Below are 18,993 nucleotides of genomic sequence, written 5' to 3'. Positions count from 1 at the left end.
TCAACCATGCTATCTATCTCAAGTATTTACTTTTGTCTATCTCAATGTCCTCACCTGATCTGTTCTTTCCAATAATGGAGCATCTCTGGCAGTTTTTTCCTTCTAATCCCACACCTGCAGTTCCCTAAGGACAAGTTCTTCAACTAAATGCTGCACGAAAGAAATGTTACCCTTTGAGATACAGAGTCAAGTTTGATATTGTATGTTGACAGTCTCTAGCTTGACCGAGCTTTCCCTCAACTCCTTCACTACATCAATGTTGTTAGACTGTCTGATTTACCTTTTGGAATGAGTTGCAGTTTCATCAGGTAAAACATTGAATATTTAATTTATCTTCACAAGTAAATGCTGATAAGTTCAAACTGATACTACTTATTACACTCTTCATTGCATTTTTTAATATTACCTTCCTTAACTTCAGTCTCTAACCATCATCCAGACCTGGTTTCCCAATTGTCTTTGCATCCTCCGTACTTCAGTTTTCAGCTCATTCATAATACCTGCTTGAAGCAGTAAGTACCTGGTTGAGGCAGTAAATACACCATAAGGTACAAAATAATACCATATGGCTGAGGCATCGCAAGGATTGTCAAAAGGGAATCTTACAAATATTTCTCCTAATTAGCTTTGGGTAACTTCAAATGTTTGTATTGTAAGGTGTCCCTCAAATTTGCATATAAGGCATCACAATTGCATGGGGCAGAGTGGATGATGCAGCTGTTAATTTTCCTTCAAGTTAGATCAGTATAGCACCTATCCTCTACATGTATGCTCTACTTGAGTTTTTGCCACCCATCTTGGTTATTCCAAACAGCATGTCCTTGTATTCTTTTTGTCTGCATACTGCTTTCCCTATATCTATGGTATTTGCCTCAAACATATGGTGGTCGTGGATTCCACATTCTCGGCACTCTTAAAGAAATTTCTTATGAATTCCGTATTGGATTTATTGGTGATTGATATTTGCACATTCTTAACGAAAAAGAAATGAGGAAATTTGGAAAAGGGAACTTCAAGAAGAAATATTTTCTTAACGTCTCTAAATTTATAATCTCCCTTTTCTTTGCAGTTTTTCTGTTTTTGAACTTTGTTTTTAATGACTCTTGCACATCCTTTGCTTTGTAATTGTGCTATCTTTACAAAACTTCTCTTCAAGATGCTTCATAAAGCCTGCCTCTGGTTTCAGTTCAAGTTTATTTTTTCCATTTCACTCGTTTTCAAATTTGTTTGATTGTGCACCTCAGAAGCACTTTAGGATGTTAGGGGCACTATAGGAATGTATTTTGTTGTTTGTCCTATCAAACCCTTTCATTATCTTAAAGACACAACATTCTCTTTGAAGAAAATTAGTGTGTTTAACCTTTTCTGATAAGTATATTTTTTCAGCTTCTGGTATCATTCTTGTGAAGCTTTTCTGTTTGTTGCACCTTTATTGCCTCCTTTTTTTTTTACATGCACTGCAGTGTAGGACTGTGCCATCAACTCTGATTTAATGAAGGATTTATTAAGTTTGACATGACCTGTCTGCTTTTCAATTCTGTGTCAATGGAAGTGAAGTCTAGTACCACTTTTACTTTTGTATGGACTTATTTACCTGCACTGCTCCTGCTTGACTGAATGTTGTTCCATTGTTGTTTTACCCTATCCATACACATGCAAGCTGCTTGACCCCTTTTGTTTTCCCTGCCAAAATGCAATACTTTGCCTATCATGTTGAAATTTTTTAAAGTTGCATTTTGAAATGAGCAAAGATTGCATTATCTTTTCTGCCACTGGCATTAAACTAACTGATCTATCTATATCTGCCTGAACATAGACCTCACATCCAAAGGTATGTTGGGAAGTGGTTTTTTTGCTGATAAATCTCTGTATTGGCAATGAAAATTGCAGCATTTTCATGATTATACAAAAAGAAAAAATTGAAAAGCACTCCAAACTAAACCAAAAACAGTAATAACAGTTAGATAAGTTAAGACATGAATAGCCACAAAATAAAGTTCATTTTCAGAAATAACCAGCACAGACTGTCTTTAAGCATTATTGACAGTTATTTTCATAGATTCTTTTGATATTTAAAAAAAAACGTATTTTCTGACTTCATTTAAATTGAGCTGTGTATGTCATAGCTACATGATTCAGCAATGTTACTGACTGTCGGTAGAATAGCAGCTATGATGAGCTCTGCATACCCCAAAATGCTTTATACTTCTTGAAGCATTATTGAAGAGTGATAGCCCTTATAATATTATTTATTTAATGGGGTGTGAGCATTATTAGGAAGGCCAGCATTTATTGGTCATTCTGATAGTTCTTGAAGGTGGTTGTGTAGCTCTGCATTCTGCCTGTGCTTGGTGTTCCTGTGGTGCTGTTGATTTGGGAATTCTAGGATTTTGATCTAGCAGAGATGAAGGAGCAGTGTTATTTATCCAAGTCAGGTTAGTGTGTAATGTACATAGGAACTTGCAAGTGGCAATGTTCTCTTGTACCAGTTGCTCCTGACTATTTTGACAGTGGATGGTCACAGGATTGGGAAGTATATGAAGCACAGCAGCCAATCTGAGTTCATCAGAGTAACATAAGCAGCAGTGAAGTAGCACTGAAGTAAATGACTGAATATTCTGTTGTAGTGATGTTGGTTTTGGGATGAGTATTTGGAAGGAAGAATCTCTCACTTTATTTCTTGCCTATCTGGGAAGCCAGGAGGTATCTTGATGTAACCTCTCAACCAAAAGATAGCAGCTCCAATGGTGCAGTACACATTCATATTACCCAATTTTACATCAAGTTTCTGAACGAGGACTTAACTTGCTGTTGAACTTCTGATTCAGAGGTAAGAGTGCTTCCACTGATAGAAGGCTAATAGATTAACAAGTAGCAGGGAAGCAACATTACTCTTTCATTGTCGCTGCATTTGAGATCAGACTAACTCCATACAGCAAACTAGTCTGGGATTTTCCTGGTTTGTATAATTGTACACCACACATGTATTTCCTTTACCCACTGAGCTGCAAGGGTATGTAACCCTTATTTCTGAGGCAGGGTGTGTTTGCACATTGATTACCATACCTACATAAGAAGTTGGTGAGACAGCAATATGCTTTATTGTCTAATTTTATATTTATTTTAGATGGTGTTGTGGATCTCAGTTTAATGCTTCACTCAAGACATAGTATTCCAATTTTTTTTCTTTCAGCTATTATATCTTTTATGTTCTTTGTTTCTTACATCTCTTGCCCATTTCCATTCCCTGTTATGGAATTGTGATGTATTGAGGCAGAGTAGGCCATTTGACTAATCAAAGTTGCACAGGAGTTTTCCTCCATATGTTCCCATTTTTCTTGTTCTCTGTTGCTCACATCTGTTGATATTCTACTTTTTTAGGCAACAACCGATTTGTTTCAAGAATTTATAAATTTGCTTTGATAGTGATTTCTGGTTGCTAGTTTTGAATTCCAATCTCCTCCACATAAAACTAAGTATTTTTATGATCTCTCTCTCTCGCATTCTCTCGTATTTGTATATCTTTGTAATCCTCTAAATTTGTAGGCATGATAGAAGAAACAGTCTGTTGCCATCTGGTCTCTTAAAACCATTTGTAATTTGGAAATGCAGTAATCAGGCCATCTTTTAACCAGTTTGACTGCAGTGATAAGAACTCTATTTTTTTGAGTTTGTTTGTCGTTCTGACTCCTCACCTCTAATAACAGTTCATTAGAAATTAATTGCACTTTCCTTACTTTTCATGTATTCTTCCAGTAAAGGGATGGCCAAAACTATCCCTGCTACCTGAGCTCCAGCCTAAAGATTATCATCTTGCTTTTGTAAGTTGTAAAGCAGGGAAACTTTCCAACTTCATAGCCATGTACTGCCACCAACTTGTCTGTTTGTTCATCAAGCTTGATTCAAGATAGAAATTATTGTGATTTGTCTGTTAACTTTTAATAGAAGAAAGCCTCATACGACACAGTAGGTGTGATTAGAGACAAAAATAAGGTTTCAAAATGGCATTAAAATGCAAGTTGAAGAATGATGGACATTATTATTGTAGTTTACTGTACAGCTGCAGTTAAGGCATGTTATTACTTCATTTCTTTTGTATCGTGTTTAATGGATCTGCATAAAATATTTTCAGTGATGGAAAAGCAAAAGATCTTCAGATGGTGGAAATCTGAAATAAAAGCACAAGTGTTGGAATACTCAGGAGGTCAGACAGTATCAGTGGAGAGAAATAGTTAATGCTTGGGTCAACAAACTCTCACCAGTTCCGAAGAGCAGGAGATCATTTTGAAACTAATGAAATCGTTGGAGGATGTTGATCAGGGATATAACTGAGAAATCTTTTTACTCTGGCTCAGAGTTATAGCCAAGAGTGGAGTACTGTTGAGATTTTCTTGTTAAAAGTTTCTACTTTTGCATCTGCATAATAAATGATTCATCCTATAATCAAGAAAACAATCTGACTCCTGGGATCCTAGGTGGCGTGCAAGAGCAGAATGTTTTGATTATTGCATTTCAACCAGCAACTCTCCATAATTGTGAGTAACAAGCTCCACTGACTATGAATGAAAACTGTCCACGCAAAAGTAAATCTCAGTGTTGCCTCTTTAACATAATGTTGACGAATTGCTGTGCATTTCAGACAGTAGTTTGATATTCAGTGAATTGTCAGAAATAACTTGTATTTGCCTGTACATTAGGCTGGCACACACACCTAGGTGATATGTTCTCTAAGTTTACAGATTGAAAAGTATAAAGTTCTAAAATTTACAGACATTAAGTTAATGTATTGTGTTCCATTCAACCACTATTTTGGGATAATAAATTTTAGCCAGAGGTATAAAGTATTTTATCAGCATATCTAGTTTTCTTTCAAAATATTATTCCAAGCTACAAGTGTCCTTCTGCTGGCTGCTGACATACAGCTTTCTGGAGTATTGTAATCTAATTTTGTTGTAGTTTGGCCATTATATAAAAATTCAATGGAGGAATACTAACCCAAATCTTAAACTTGTCAAACAAGAAATAAGTTGTTTTGTTAGGTTAGATACAGGAGTGAACATTAGGTATATTGGGATATAGTTTGTGGCAGTTTATTTTGGGTGGTTTAGTATTTCACTAGTGAGCAAATGAGCTGTCATTGTAGGGGCAAAAGTTCCAATTTGGTTTCTTTAGTTTATTTGGCTAGTGAGAATTGGATATGGTTCACTGTTAAAGATCTCAGTCCCCATGTTCATCATTAACTGAAGAATGTTGATGGATGTGAATGTTTTGGAGATTTAGGTGATTGCTTTTGCAAACTAAAGGAATAATGGCCTTTATTTAGCAGATGCCAATCATGTTTCACTTACTGTTTTTATTTATCAGCAACGTATTTAGTAATAGCAGATGTTTAGACTTGTTAATTAGGACTGTTTGTTTCAAGAGGAGAGAGAGTAAGAGAATTCTGTTATAATTACATGTTTGATTCACTTTTTTGGCAAAAGCAAAAATAAGCATACATTCAGTATCTAAAGATGGGCACTTAACTGGAAAATAAACAGCTGATTTATCTTCACAAATGGTAAACTCAGATTCTGTGCTTGAAGAATTTTTTAAGGAACTTCAACTAAGATATTTTGAAAATTTAGTGTTGGTTATTTTTTGTGTTAAGTGTATAGTAAAAGTGTACAAGATATAATGACAGAATACTGATACCTTCTAAATACAGGTAGGAAAAATGGGAAAGCAGAATATTTTTAAAAAGAAAATGATGGTATTCGATGAGACAGTGTTCCATACAGATAACGATGAATTATACAAAGTTAACAGCCAGTAATTTTTGACATAATTTCTTTTAATGCTAAGAAGTTGAAGTATGAACACAGGAGGTCTTGTTGTGGGCAAATGGAGCTTTGGAGATACCATGGAAACACAAAAGACTGCAGATGCTGGAATCTGGAGCAAAAAAACAAACCGCTGGATGAACTCAGGGGCTCTGGCAGCATCCGATGCAGTTGAAAAATGCCACCTGAAAAACATTGACGATCCCTCTGCCTCCCCAGATACTGCATAACCTGCAGAGTTCCTCCAGCAGTTTTTGTTTTGGTGATACTGTACTCGGAGTACTGGATACTGGAAGTTTTGGCCTTAATGAAGGAAGGATATATTTGCCTGAGGATACATGCAACAAAGGTTAGCCGTATTTAAAAGGTACCTGGAGAGTTACATGGATAGGAAAGGTTTAGAGCGATATAGGCCAAAGGTGGGCAAATGGGACTTGCTAAGATGGGAATCTTGGTCAGCATGGATCTGTCAGGCAGAAGGGCCTGTTTCTGTGCCTTGTGACTCTGTATAGATTCCTGGAATGAGATGCTAGTCAATGAGGAGAGATTGTGTACATTCAGTTTTTGTTATCTATAAGGCATATAAGATAAGATATCTTTATTAGTCACATGTACATTGAAACACACAGTGAAGTGCATCTCTTTTGCATAGAGTGTTCTGGGGGCAGCCCGCAAGTGTCGCCACGCTTCTGGCGCCAACTTAGCATGCCCACAACTTCCTAACCCAAACGTCTTTGGAATGTGGGAGGAAACCGGAGCACCTGGAGGAAACCCACACTGACACAGGGAGAAAGTACAAACTCCTTACAGACAGTGGCCGGAATTGAACCCGGGTCGCTGACGCTGTAATAGCATTACATTAACTGCTACACCACATGCTGACCTTACCGCTAAATAGAGAAAATGTGGATTCCACTAAGGCCCTCTCCTATGTAGAAAGCATTGATATGAGTGGCTTCCTCTAATTCCGAAATTACAACTCTGGAAGTTTTAAACTTGCTTTGATGCTGAAGTGAAGGAGGTGCCTTGCTGGGATTCTTTATCATCTCCCAGCCTAATGGTCTCTGTAAGTCGGAGCTTCTCAAATCCCACAGCCCCAATTTATGCCAGTAACAAATTGCCGTTGCTATTTTACATTTGGAGCCATGCTGTTGCTTTGTGTCAAGCTGGCGAGATTGGGATCATTTCCAGGTGTGGAACCCATCAGCCTTGCCTAATTAGGCAGAAGTTGGATGCATGGTCCTGTTTCACACAAAGCCTCAGACAGGTGTCCCCCGATACATGGAGAAGGCTTTGGAGAACTGTGCGATATTTACCAACGCTCCAGAAATATACGACTGACCTTGCAAGTACGAGGATCTACAGATAGCAAATATGCAGATAATAATGACTGAGCGTATAATCGACCTCGAAGAGTGAAGGATGATGTTCATTGAAACTTAAGATCTTGACCAGGCAGATACCAAAAAGCTCCTTTGGCTGATGACTTCAAAACTATAGGTTAGAGTCTCAGATTGAGGTTGGCCAATTAGGAATGAAATGAGTACCAATTTTTTTTCTTTTGCTCAGTTCCCTGCTCCAGAAGATTGGCTTTGCTTACTGTGTAGCCATTCACAACTGAGGAAAACAAAATGTTGGGCACTGAGGGTGACAAAGTAAATGGGGATTGACAGGAAAGTAGGAGAAGTTCAATCAAGCTTGACAGATTCTGGACTATTCCTTATGTTCTTATGTTTATCATTTCCAGAATTTTCATAGTCAATGTGTACACAAACTCTTTACAAAAGATTTGGGCTAAATTGCACATAATGTGACCTTCCCTCCCCCTCCCAGTGCATATGTGTAGACACCTGATCTAGTCCCATGGTTATACTTGTGAGGCTACATTTCTGAGGAGAGAAATGGAGTTAACATATCAGGTCAGTGACCCTTTATTAGAACAACTTTTCAGTAACTGCACTCTGAGCATTTGACATCTCAGTGGCTGACAAAAGCCGCTTTTACTGTGTAAATGATTAAAATCAGTTGGAATTGGTATAAATAAATAATCTAGCTGGAACATTAGGTAAGTTGTTTGTAAATTCTAAGCTACTTTTAATTGAAAGCATAAATGTACAGCAAAATAAGGCAAAATAAACAACTAACCTTTTAATTTTTTCAATGAAGCTTGGTCACCCTATTCAAATGAATAGAGTCATACTGGATATCATAAGGGTATATTCACCTGTTCAGTTTTGCACATTACTGAGTTACCTCAGCACTCAATCGTGAATCAAGTGGTGGAACAAGAGTTAGATGTGTACTCCCTACTTCTGTTGAGCAGTATACAGGTGCTGAAGTCCAGGACATACTGAAGCATGCACTGCAGCTATCCAGCGGTTCTCAACATCTGCCAGCTTGCTGCTAGAGTGACCTAGACTGTTGATTCTTCTATGACTGGAGCACTCAAATGATTTCTTGGGCTGTGGGAAGGTAAAAAAATTATGTTCTTAGGCCACATTGAGTTGGGCTCATTAGTACCTGCGAATCCCCATTTCTGCTTTGATGAAGGCTCAAAACTGCTATTCAGAAACAGCTTTAAAAACTAAAATTAAAAGTAAATAATTTAAAACAATTCAAATAATAGTTAAAATGCATGAAAACACTTTGCTTAAGAAATGAATAAAAGTATTAAACTAAGCTAAATATATGGTGTATATTTTTCCTGTGCCTCCAGATCTGCAGGTTTAGAATTCCAATTGAAGTTGATGGGATTTCAAATCCCATATCAGGTCAGACTGGTTTTGCAGTGCATATGTGCAAATTAGGAACTTGGCTAGTTCAGATTGTTGAACTTTGGTAGTTCTGATTAGAACTACTGGCCACAGTTAGTAAGATTTGACCAGTGTTTCTGTATGCCAAGTATTCATTTTCCATTTTTAAACAAGAATCTCTCTAAACGAAAATGCACTTTGTTAAAGAATTTGAATGCTAACATAGAACATTACAGCACAGTACAGGCACTTCGGCCCACAATGTTGTGCCGACATTTTATCCTGCTCTAATACCTATCTAAGCCTTCCCTCCCACATATTCCCGCATTTCTCTATCATTCATGAGCCTATCTAAGAGTGTCTTAAATGTCCCTAATGTATCTGCCCCCACAACCTCTGCAGACAGTGCGTTCCACGCACCCACCACTCTGTGTAAAAAAAAAACTTACCCCTGACATCCCCCTTATGTCATCTTCCAATCACCTTAAAAATTATGTCCCCTCGTGTTAGCCATTGTCGCCCTGGGAAAAAGTCTCCGACTGTCCACTCGATCTATGCCTCTTATCATCTTGTACACCTCTATCAAGTCAGAGGGAAGGAAAGTAATATTGCATGCTGAGTTACTAAGGTCTTCAATGACAACTATTTTCCATTTATGTAAGGAATTAAAAATGATCAATAATGTGCCCCACAGATTCCTTGAAGTCCTGTTTTGTACAAAGGATGCACTCAAAACTCCAGTGCTAATGTAAATTGAAGGAAATATGCTTTGGGTAGAAGACTAAAACTGAATCTTGCATTGACTGTGTAATATGGGTATAACTTTTACACTAGCATTTTTTTTATTTAAAGGTGAAGAGCAGGAGTGCACACTTACGTTGTTGATTCTTTGTTGCTTCACTTGTATCTAAATATAGTTGTTTTTAATTTATGTAAAATTGCTGACTAAAGTTGAACATGATAGGCTGTTTGACTGACCATTTGGGATCTTTAGGCAGTTTGTCAGTTGTGGTTCTGCAGTAATGCAAAACAAAGGTATTGTGAATAAGGCAGTTGGAGAAAATATAACTTTACAAGGGCATAATTACCTCGATCATAACTGTTGTGCTGTAAGTGAATAGGGAATTGTGTACTCTCCATTTATTTCTTCTCCCCTGAAGGCACACTGTTTAGTAACTTGCATCATCTACCAATCTGTATAAATGTGACATTGGTGTCAGCAAGTGTTTTGCCCATCTGAGGCTATGACAACTTCTTTCCCATTAAATGACAGTAGAAAGAGGCAGAACTAATCTTACTTTGTGCTTTTAATGTAAATCTGAGGCAAAGATTTGCTGAAGGTGCTTTTGTTTTTGACTTCCATATAATTAGGAAAATCTTGTTTTGAAAGCTTATTTGTAGATCATTCAATTTTTCAGTGGGGTCCTGTGGAAACATTGTATCATGTATGTGTTGTCCAGCAGTCTAGAATGTGAAAATGCCCTATTATTAGCATATAGCATCAAGGTGAGCTTCTTTGAGAGGGTGTAGTAATTTTTTTATTTAGGGTCAGTAATATTTAGGAATATAGTTTTTCTTTTGTATGAGCAAAGCAGAAATGATGTGTTTACTTTCTCCTTCATCCATTTCCTGGTTGAAGTCTTGGTACGTTAGAATGGTCATTATGTGCCCCACTCCCATCTGTCGCTTTAGTTAATGGCAGAGAACCTGGGATATTTTTTAAAAAAGGCATATTTCTTCAAGTATATTGACTTCTGGAATTGCAAGTGGAAAACTATTCTAGAATTCTGTACTTCTGCATATTTCAAATTATGCCAAAGCATTTTCAATGAAGTATAATTATCACATAATTGATTTTCCAATAAATGTAGATTTATTTTTGTGACTTTCAGGCAGCTGATGAGCCTGCCTATCTCACAGTGGGGACAGATGTTAGTGCCAAGTACCGTGGTGCCTTCTGCGAGGCAAAGATTAAAACCGTGAAGCGACTGGTAAAGGTCAAGGTATGTGGCTTACTGGTGAACAAAATCCCATTCCATTGCTCAACTACTTTTGGCTTGAATTTCTTTCATAATAGCTTTTTATGAAGGATATTTTATGGTATGCTAAGTCCATTTTTGGTATTGTGTTTCCTAGGTGCTCTTTAAGCATGACAATTCTACACAAGTTGTCCAGGATGACCAAGTAAAAGGCCCTTTGAGGGTATGTATAGCTTTTCACTGATGCTCTGCTGGAATTCCTTCACAAGAAATAGAGAAAACTTGGATTTGTTTGCAGAAATCTACTTTTTACCAAGAGCATTTCATTCCACTTCTGCGACATTAACTGGTTGTATCTACATCTCACTGCCATTGCTGATATCAACATCTAATCCCAAAATGCTTCCTTTCTCCTAGGATTGATTCTACATCAGATTATCCAAAAAAAAGCCAGTAGAGAGATCCTGTACTGTCTTACTGGCCTATAGCCTGCCCTCACTGAGCTCCACTTCCAATTTGTTCTGGATTTAATCAGAGTTAAAATATTTAATACTATTCCTTGTTTGATTCAGATTTGAATTGTAAAATAAATTCCTAGGATGACTGCCTATTCAATAAATGATTGTACAATACTGAAATAGCATATATGAACAGAATCCAGTCTATATTTATTTGGTAGTTTGGAGGCAGAAAAATTTGTCTCAAATAAAACTCAGAAATAAATGTAGTTAAATCAAATTTGATCAATTGGTACTACTAAATTACATCCTTCTGGATTTTGTTAATTGACACTAGAATTGGAATAACACTATTATTCATTGATTAATCTGGTTTGTGACAAGTTGGACCACTGTATCATGTTATTGGTAGTCACATTAGGGGCACAGTACTGTAAGGATGACTACATATGATATGTATCAGTTGCACTAGTATCTACAAAATGGGCTTGTAGTACAATCATGATTCACGGAAAATTGATTAAAAAAAGTTATAGTGAAACCAGTTTTAACTTTTTTAAAAAAAAATCAAGTCATCTTAATTTCCGCTTTTAGAGGCTTTATTTTTGTGTTTAAACTTTAATGTAATGCCTGAAAACTTACTGAAGAGATCCAGTTACCAAGTATGATTTCATATCAGCCTAATTCTATGGTTAGGTTACCTGGTTTGTTACTCATTGATAAGAGCAGAAAATGACTTGTTAATCATTAGCTTTTTTAAAAGGAGAATTTGCCTCATGAGTTTATATGACGTAGATTAATGTAGAGGTGAAACATTTGTCCTTTATACCCACCGTGGTCGTGACATTTAAAAAAAAATCAAAATTGTACATGTACGCGAAAAAAGCTTGGGCATCTTTGCCACATTTTATGATATCTGTTGGTCTCATTATCACAGTGCCACCAGATTAGCTAAATGGAAAGAATTCTTGATCTGATGTTATTTCAGGTCACTTAATTTTCTATGTAAAATGAACTGCTTTTAATGTGTAGGGAAAGGTGTCAAAAAGATTTCCAATTATTAAATGCAAGTATTTCAAGTTTGCTGAGGGTACAAAAATGGGTGGCGTTGGAAGATGAAAGTGTTAACCTGCAAAGCTATTAACAGGTTAAATGAATGGACAAGACTGTGGTAAATGGGTGTTATCTTCAGCAAACGTATTGTCCAAAAAATGCTAGAAATGAATAAAATCAGTAGCAAGGGAGATCCATCGAGATTTGTTGAGGTGTGTTTGGGGGTAGGAGAGAGTGGAGGGTGGGAGGGGAATGCTGCTGATTTGTATAAACTGTTAAAATGTCATAATTAAGGTGGTTAAAGAAATGCCTCATTGTTTATATTTAGAGGGCTGGAGCACAATCAAGCCCTGGTTTGATCATATCTATGGTATTTCTGTGCACCAGTGCTTTGGAAGGATATGGAAAGTGCAAATGTACCAGAATGAATTCTGGATTCCAAAAGATAAAGTTGAGAGGAGAGATTACCACAATTAGGGTTGAATTTAGAAGGTTGTAGATGGTAAGTACAATGTGGGAGAAATATTTCCCATCGGCTGGGGAGTGTAGCACTGATAGGTATTGTGTAAAAGTTGGAGCCAGGCCTTTGGGGGTTAAGATAAAAAGCACTTCTACACCAGAGGGTGATAGCAATTTAGAATTCTTAATTTTAAATTTAAAGTTGGTTTACAAACACCTTTCAAAGGCATTTGAAAGACAGAGTTATGAGTAAAAGGTGGACTTGTGGAATTATGTTGCTAATCAGCTGTGTTCTTATAATATGGTGGAACAGGCCACCTTCTACTCTTGTGCTGTCATAATGGGCTTGCTGAAACTGAAAAATCGAATTCCACATGAGCACACTTCTAGAGAATGAAAGGATTCCTTTTTATTGCAACTGAAATTTTGTATTATTTTTAAAACACAGTAAACCAGGACAAGAGATGACTATCAGGCCCATGAACATGTGCCTGCAGCCACTTGATGTAACAATGGCATTTAACAGTGTCATCAACCATGGGGCTTGTGGACATGTGAAATATGTTGGTTTGGTCCAGCCCACACTTGCCTGCAGTAGGAACTTTGCCTCTAAAGTTGGATGCTAATGTTCAAGAGCTTTTGCACATCAAAAGCGTAGGGCCTGCCCTTAAAATAGCTTTGCCAGGCAGTTAACATATCCCTCCAGGCTTGTTGGTTGTCAAAAGACTTTGAATGCCTGTGAATGTTTCGTACAGTCACAAACACTGAAATATATTCAAGGACTATTAAATTGATTATGCTATTGAAATGATTGAAATTTAAAAATAAAACATTTTTAAATGAAATGTAATTAAGCCATTTAATATGTATTTAAATATAATTGTACTCAATTAACTTGGATAACTCAATTAATTCAATAAATTTAGATTACCTTTGACTTCCTTCTTTTCCATTGGAGCCGTTCTTCTCCACCCCATTAGTCTCCATCACAGTAACTGCTGGGAAACTGCAGGAAATTGACACCATACTTCTGTGACGAGTCTAATATCAGAGCATGGTCAGAGTAACAGTGATAAAGACATCTCAGGAGGTTCAGGCCTTTTGATTGCAGGAGTGATCCTGTTTCTGCAGGTTAATCTGATATTCACAAGTTGCTCACCACAGGTGTATGAGGAGTACCTTGGTGCAACTCTAGTAAGCCTAATTATACAATTTACCATATTACAATCATCTCCTCCATGCACATTTGATGGTGATGTGACTAAGATAAGCTACCATCCACAGGAGGTTCATTAATAGCCTGATATGAACTTGCAATCCTCTCTCTGAGCTGGTCCTATGAAAGAATATCCTATTCTCAGTCCTTTGGCAATATTGTTCTTGATTTAAATGCTAGAGGAGATTGCTTGATGGGTCTTAACTGATTCCTTCCTTTTTAAAACTAAGTGTACACACCTCCATGGGGAAAAATGATTGAAGTATTTTGTTCTTTGATTTTTGTGGTAATGTGAAGTGATTGGGTACCCAGGCTCTTTGCAATAGAGCATCAATTCAGTGCATCATCCATGCTGTACAAGTACTTCAGGTAACTTTGCAAGAGAATGCCATACTTGATGTAACACTAATTTCTTTTAAATCCGTAATTTATTTAAGTACAAAAAAAAACAAGTTTGCATGATAATTGATATAATTTGTAGTAATTCGTATTTGATATATAATGTAATTCTTGAATACGATGATTTGTTTTATTGCAACAGTTTTGGATAATCTTTAGATGTTGTGTGCTTTATTAATGATATACTGTATAGTTTCATGCATCTGATTGTTGTAGTGCAAGATTTATATGGGGGTGCATTTTTGATTCAAAGTGCTTTTTATTATGCTGCAGATTGGAGCATCAGTTGAGGTGAAAGGATCTGATGGCTCTTATCAAGAGGCTGCCATCAATAAACTGACAGATGCAAGCTGGTATACAGTAGGTGAGAGAATTGTTTGATGATTCTGTATTGATTTATTATTACTTGTACGTGAATTATGTTTTAGTATTAGAGTACAAGTTTTAGCCTTTGCAGTATCCAATTTGTTTCACTGGTTGCAAGACTAAATTCATAATCCATTTTAATTCAGATGTCTGGGCCAATGTGTCCAATGCCCAGTCCATCTGAATTTAACATAATCTCCTGGAGTGGTGATAATTAGATTAACACCTGAACCAATTAGGAGAACTTGGGTAGGTTGGGAGGGAGGGTGCAGGGTGCAGTAAAACGTGAAATGTTTTTCTCTGACCCTATTAGACAATTAAAACTGGTCTATGGCCCATTCTGCCCATGTCCAGCTTTGACAAAGTAGTCCCCATTGTGTTTTATTTTTGTATATTTTTTGTTTATTGACAGAGAAGAGCTGCCTTTCATACTGACCCAAAGAAAACCTGATAGTTAATTTCATTGTTGTCAAAAATAATGTTCTTAGTTTTATTCTGGCTTCTGATATCCAGTGAAAATAAATTATTTTGTTATAAAAGCACATTTCTTAATTGGGGAACTCTAAATGAAACTAGCAGATGGCAGAAGAACTCTTATCTTCTAGAAGGAGAAGGCAAAGACCAATCTAAAAATAATTGTGTACTTCCCAACTTTAGTGTGGGGAGATGGTAGTAGGTTAAATATATAAACTCGCACAGCAGTGTCAGAGATTTTAGTTATTAATTTTCCAGAGAAATAAAACGTATTCATGTTCTATGCTTCTCCCACTGAAGACCACTGAGCACTTGATCTAAACTTTTCCAAACCTTATTTGTTTATGCATTGTCACCAAATGCATGTCTTTAAATTTAACTTCTCTTGAAGGAATGTTAAACATGCTTGTAGCCATGGCACACATTCTTAACATAATTAGTGATGACTGGAGGAACTCGTTCCCCTGTTTGCCCCACCTTTGTGCATGTATCTGCTTTTAGTTTTTCTTTAAACAGATGTGTAACCAATCTCAAATCATGTAGCGATAGCACCATGACACATGGCTACACTATTCTGTGCTATAGTCGCTCCTTGAAATCTTTGTTACCCTTTGATGTCAATTTCATCCTGCTCTCACTTTTACAAGATCCATCTTTCTCAACTTCCGTATCTCTCCACATTCAACAGATTTGCAACATCTTCAATGTGATGTCATAATCAGAACATACCTTTGCTTTCTCTTTCTGTATTCCCTCTAAAACTTACTAATTTGCTTTTCCATCTCGAACGACACTAATTCCCCTTGCCATGGCACCTTTCCATTGCAACTGCAGAAGTTTCAGTGCTTCCCTTCTCGCCATCTGTGGACTCAATTATTCCCTCCAGATGAAGCAGAGCTGTACTTATACATTTTCCAATTTTGTGCAGTAAATTTGATGCACAGATATGGTTTCCTCTTTAATGTAGATTGAATGACTGCTTGGCGGTATACCTTTCCTTGGTATGCAAGAGTGATTCCAGTTGCCTGTCACTTTAATTCTCCATCCCACTCCACTCTGACTTCTGCTTTTGGCCTCTCACATTGTTCTAATGAAGCCCAACAGAAGCTTAAGAAACGTAATCCGATCTTCCAACAGGGCACATTGCAGCTCTCAGGACTCAGCTTTGAGTTCAACAATTTCAGATGCACAACCTTTCCAGTTTTATGGAAGGTCGATAACTAGTAATGTTAACATTTTTTGTACTCTTTCCACAGATTTTTCCTTTTCTGTTGGGTATTTTCAGGTTCTCTTTTATTTTAGATTCTGAGCTACTGCAGTGTTCTTTATCTTATAGTTCTAGCACTTTATTTTCTCTCTCTGCTGATCTTGTTGTGTTTTGTTACTTAAGTTTTTCTTACCTTTTTAGTTCTCTAAACCGTACTGTGACTTTTCTTCATTGTTCCCTCTCATTTCTTGAAAAGTTATCTCCCTCATTCTGCTCTGTATTATAATAATGAGACAGTGGCAATTCTAATTTCTAATGAAAGGTCATTGGAGTGGTACAGAAACTGCCTATTGTGAGAATATAAAGTTTTCTTTCAGTAAACTGTAATGTTCTCTGCAGGAAAATCAGATATCATATTAGGCAGATACTTCCTTTGACAGTGGGGCTCTAAAATCTTAGGCTGCCCATATAGTAGTTATTTGTTCTGTATTACGATGTCATTAGGTATAATGTTAGAGCACTGTGTTCAAATTGTTACTAGTTTTGGCTGCTGCATTTTTCATAAATTCGAGTGACTGTTCAACACCTAGAAATAGGCACTGCTTTCAGGTTCATTATGCAAGGTGGCATTGCAAAAATAGAAAGGTAAATTTATAGCACTCACAGTCCACAGTGATATAATATTACAATATGAAGGAGATAATTTCAATACGAGCTCGTTCCCATTGGCTTCATTAAACACATTTGCTTCTTTCAATTTGAAAATGCACTGCACCTTATTAACACTAATCAATGTATTCATCGTTGTCACTAGCTTCCCTTATGAAGACATTTGAGGATATTTGAAATGCACTGCATTACATAATATAATTTGGGTAGACTTATGGCTTAATATGCTGAAATCACTTTTCTTTATTATTTCTTATTCATAATGTACTTCATAGTGCTTTCAAAATAATTCATAGTATGGGAAACTCAAGGTGGTTTGCTCATCTTATTGTGTTCCAGAAGTACTGTTGTCAAAATTTAAAAGCTTGATGAGACAGCTAGTCTCAAGGTATTCCCTCCAGATGAATAAACTCATTAGCAAATGCCATTTGGCAATTTTATCCACACACTAAATGTAACATTGTTCTGCATTTTGTAGGCTGTGCTGAATCTTTCTAGGAACCAAATGGGAAGTCTGTCTTTTAACTGAGATATAGAGGTTGTAGGTGAAATAATATTCACTTTGAAACCCAGTTGGTTAGTTTTGTTTACATCAAAAGAACATTGAATCCTTCAAGTGGGAGAATGTGTGTGTGTCCTTGTAGTTGTTGCTATTCATGTAATAGTGTGGTGTTGTAAATTAGAGAAATTATTTACCAATTGGACTTTCTCCCGACATGGCCTTAGAGCTACATGTAGACATTCATGTACAGGTGACCCCTGCCTTACGGGGGGGGGTTATGTTCCTAGAAATGATCCTCTTCATGATTTTCCATAGCACAAAACCTTGTCATCTGCACATTTGTAAAGAAATGGGAGTTGAAAAAAAAGTGTTTTACTTATTTACTATTTTTCCCCACACAAGTTCCATGAGAGTGGATTTTATTCAGCCTCTGAAGTTGTTGGGTAGTGATTTGTGAATTCTGTAAGGGTGAATTTCCGTTATCCAAACGGCCATAAGGCAGAGGTTGTCTGTACTGAAATCTCAATGGATTGAGTATGGTGTGATGGTACTTTTAAAATTTTCCTATCTTTTTAAATTCATTTTCGGGATCTTGGCATCACTAGAAAGGCAAGCATTTATTGTACATCCCTTGTTGCCCATGAGGTGGTGGTGAGGCTCCACCTTCTGAAATTGTTGCAGTCCTTCTGGTGATGATACTCCTATAATGTGAGTATCAACTCCCAGGGTTTAGACTCAGTGACAATAATAGATTGGCAATATATTTTGAGGTCGGAATGTTGTGTGACTAGGAGGAGAACCTGTAATCGGTGTTCTACTCTGTACCTACTGCCCATCTCCTCATGAAAAATGGTAAATGCCTTTGATGGCATGTCAGTTGATCACTTCCATCACTTGGCTGATTGAGAGTAGACTAATTAGGAAGTAACTAGCTGCTATGGGTTGGTCCTGCTCATTGTGAACCAGACATACCTGGAAAATTTTCCACATTGTCAGGTAGAGGCCAATGATGAACTGGAACAGGTTGGCTAGAAGCAGCTGATTCTGAAGTATGGGTCTTCAGTATTACAGATGGGATGTTGTCTGGCCTCGGCCATTGCTATATCCAGTATTCCACCATTTCTTGACATTATGTGGAGTGAATCGAATTGGTTGGAGACTGGTTTCTGTGACAGTGGTGGTAATCTTGGGAAGAAGCTGAAATGGATCATCTGTTTGGCATTTTGGTTGAACATGGTTGTGAATGCTTCAGCCTTTTCTTTGGCACTCTATAAGACTGCCATAAGACGAGCAGTATTAGACCATTTGTCCCTTTGAGTCTGCTCGGCCCTTTGAGTCTGCTCCGCCATTCGATCATGGCTGATTTATTTTTCCCCCTCAACCCCATTTACGTGTTTGGGCCCGGCTGTCATTGAAGATGGAGAACTCGGAGACTCCTTCTTTTATTAGCTGTTTAATTGTCCACCACCATTCACGAACAGACTCAACTTTACTTCAGTTTAATCAATCTTGTCTACTTGTATGGATGGTTGGAATTGTGCCGATGATTGGCCAGAGTTCTGTAGAGAAGTGCCAGCTAGCTATGGTGCAAGTATCAGCATGCAATGGATTTCAGAGCCAGTGCACTGCAAAGTGG

The 18,993-nt window shown here is 37.2% G+C and overlaps 1 protein-coding gene across 4 annotated transcripts in view; it reads left to right on the top strand.

Annotated features, from left to right (window-relative positions):
- arid4a (AT rich interactive domain 4A (RBP1-like)) overlaps window positions 1–18,993 on the top strand; it is an 83,090-nt gene that overhangs the window by 6,675 nt on the left and 57,422 nt on the right. For all 4 annotated transcript variants that reach the window (XM_052024605.1, XM_052024612.1, XM_052024630.1 and 1 more), the window contains exons 3-5: window positions 10,468–10,578; window positions 10,712–10,777; window positions 14,413–14,503. In XM_052024605.1, coding sequence (XP_051880565.1) covers window positions 10,468–10,578; window positions 10,712–10,777; window positions 14,413–14,503 — 268 coding nt within the window. The remainder of the gene's footprint in view (window positions 1–10,467; window positions 10,579–10,711; window positions 10,778–14,412; window positions 14,504–18,993) is intronic.

This window comes from Pristis pectinata, chromosome 1 (assembly GCF_009764475.1).
Source record: "Pristis pectinata isolate sPriPec2 chromosome 1, sPriPec2.1.pri, whole genome shotgun sequence".
NCBI classification, from domain to species: Eukaryota; Metazoa; Chordata; class Chondrichthyes; order Rhinopristiformes; family Pristidae; genus Pristis; species Pristis pectinata.
The sequence above is the reverse complement of the archived record's forward strand: the minus strand, read 5'-3'. Positions and strand labels throughout refer to the sequence as shown.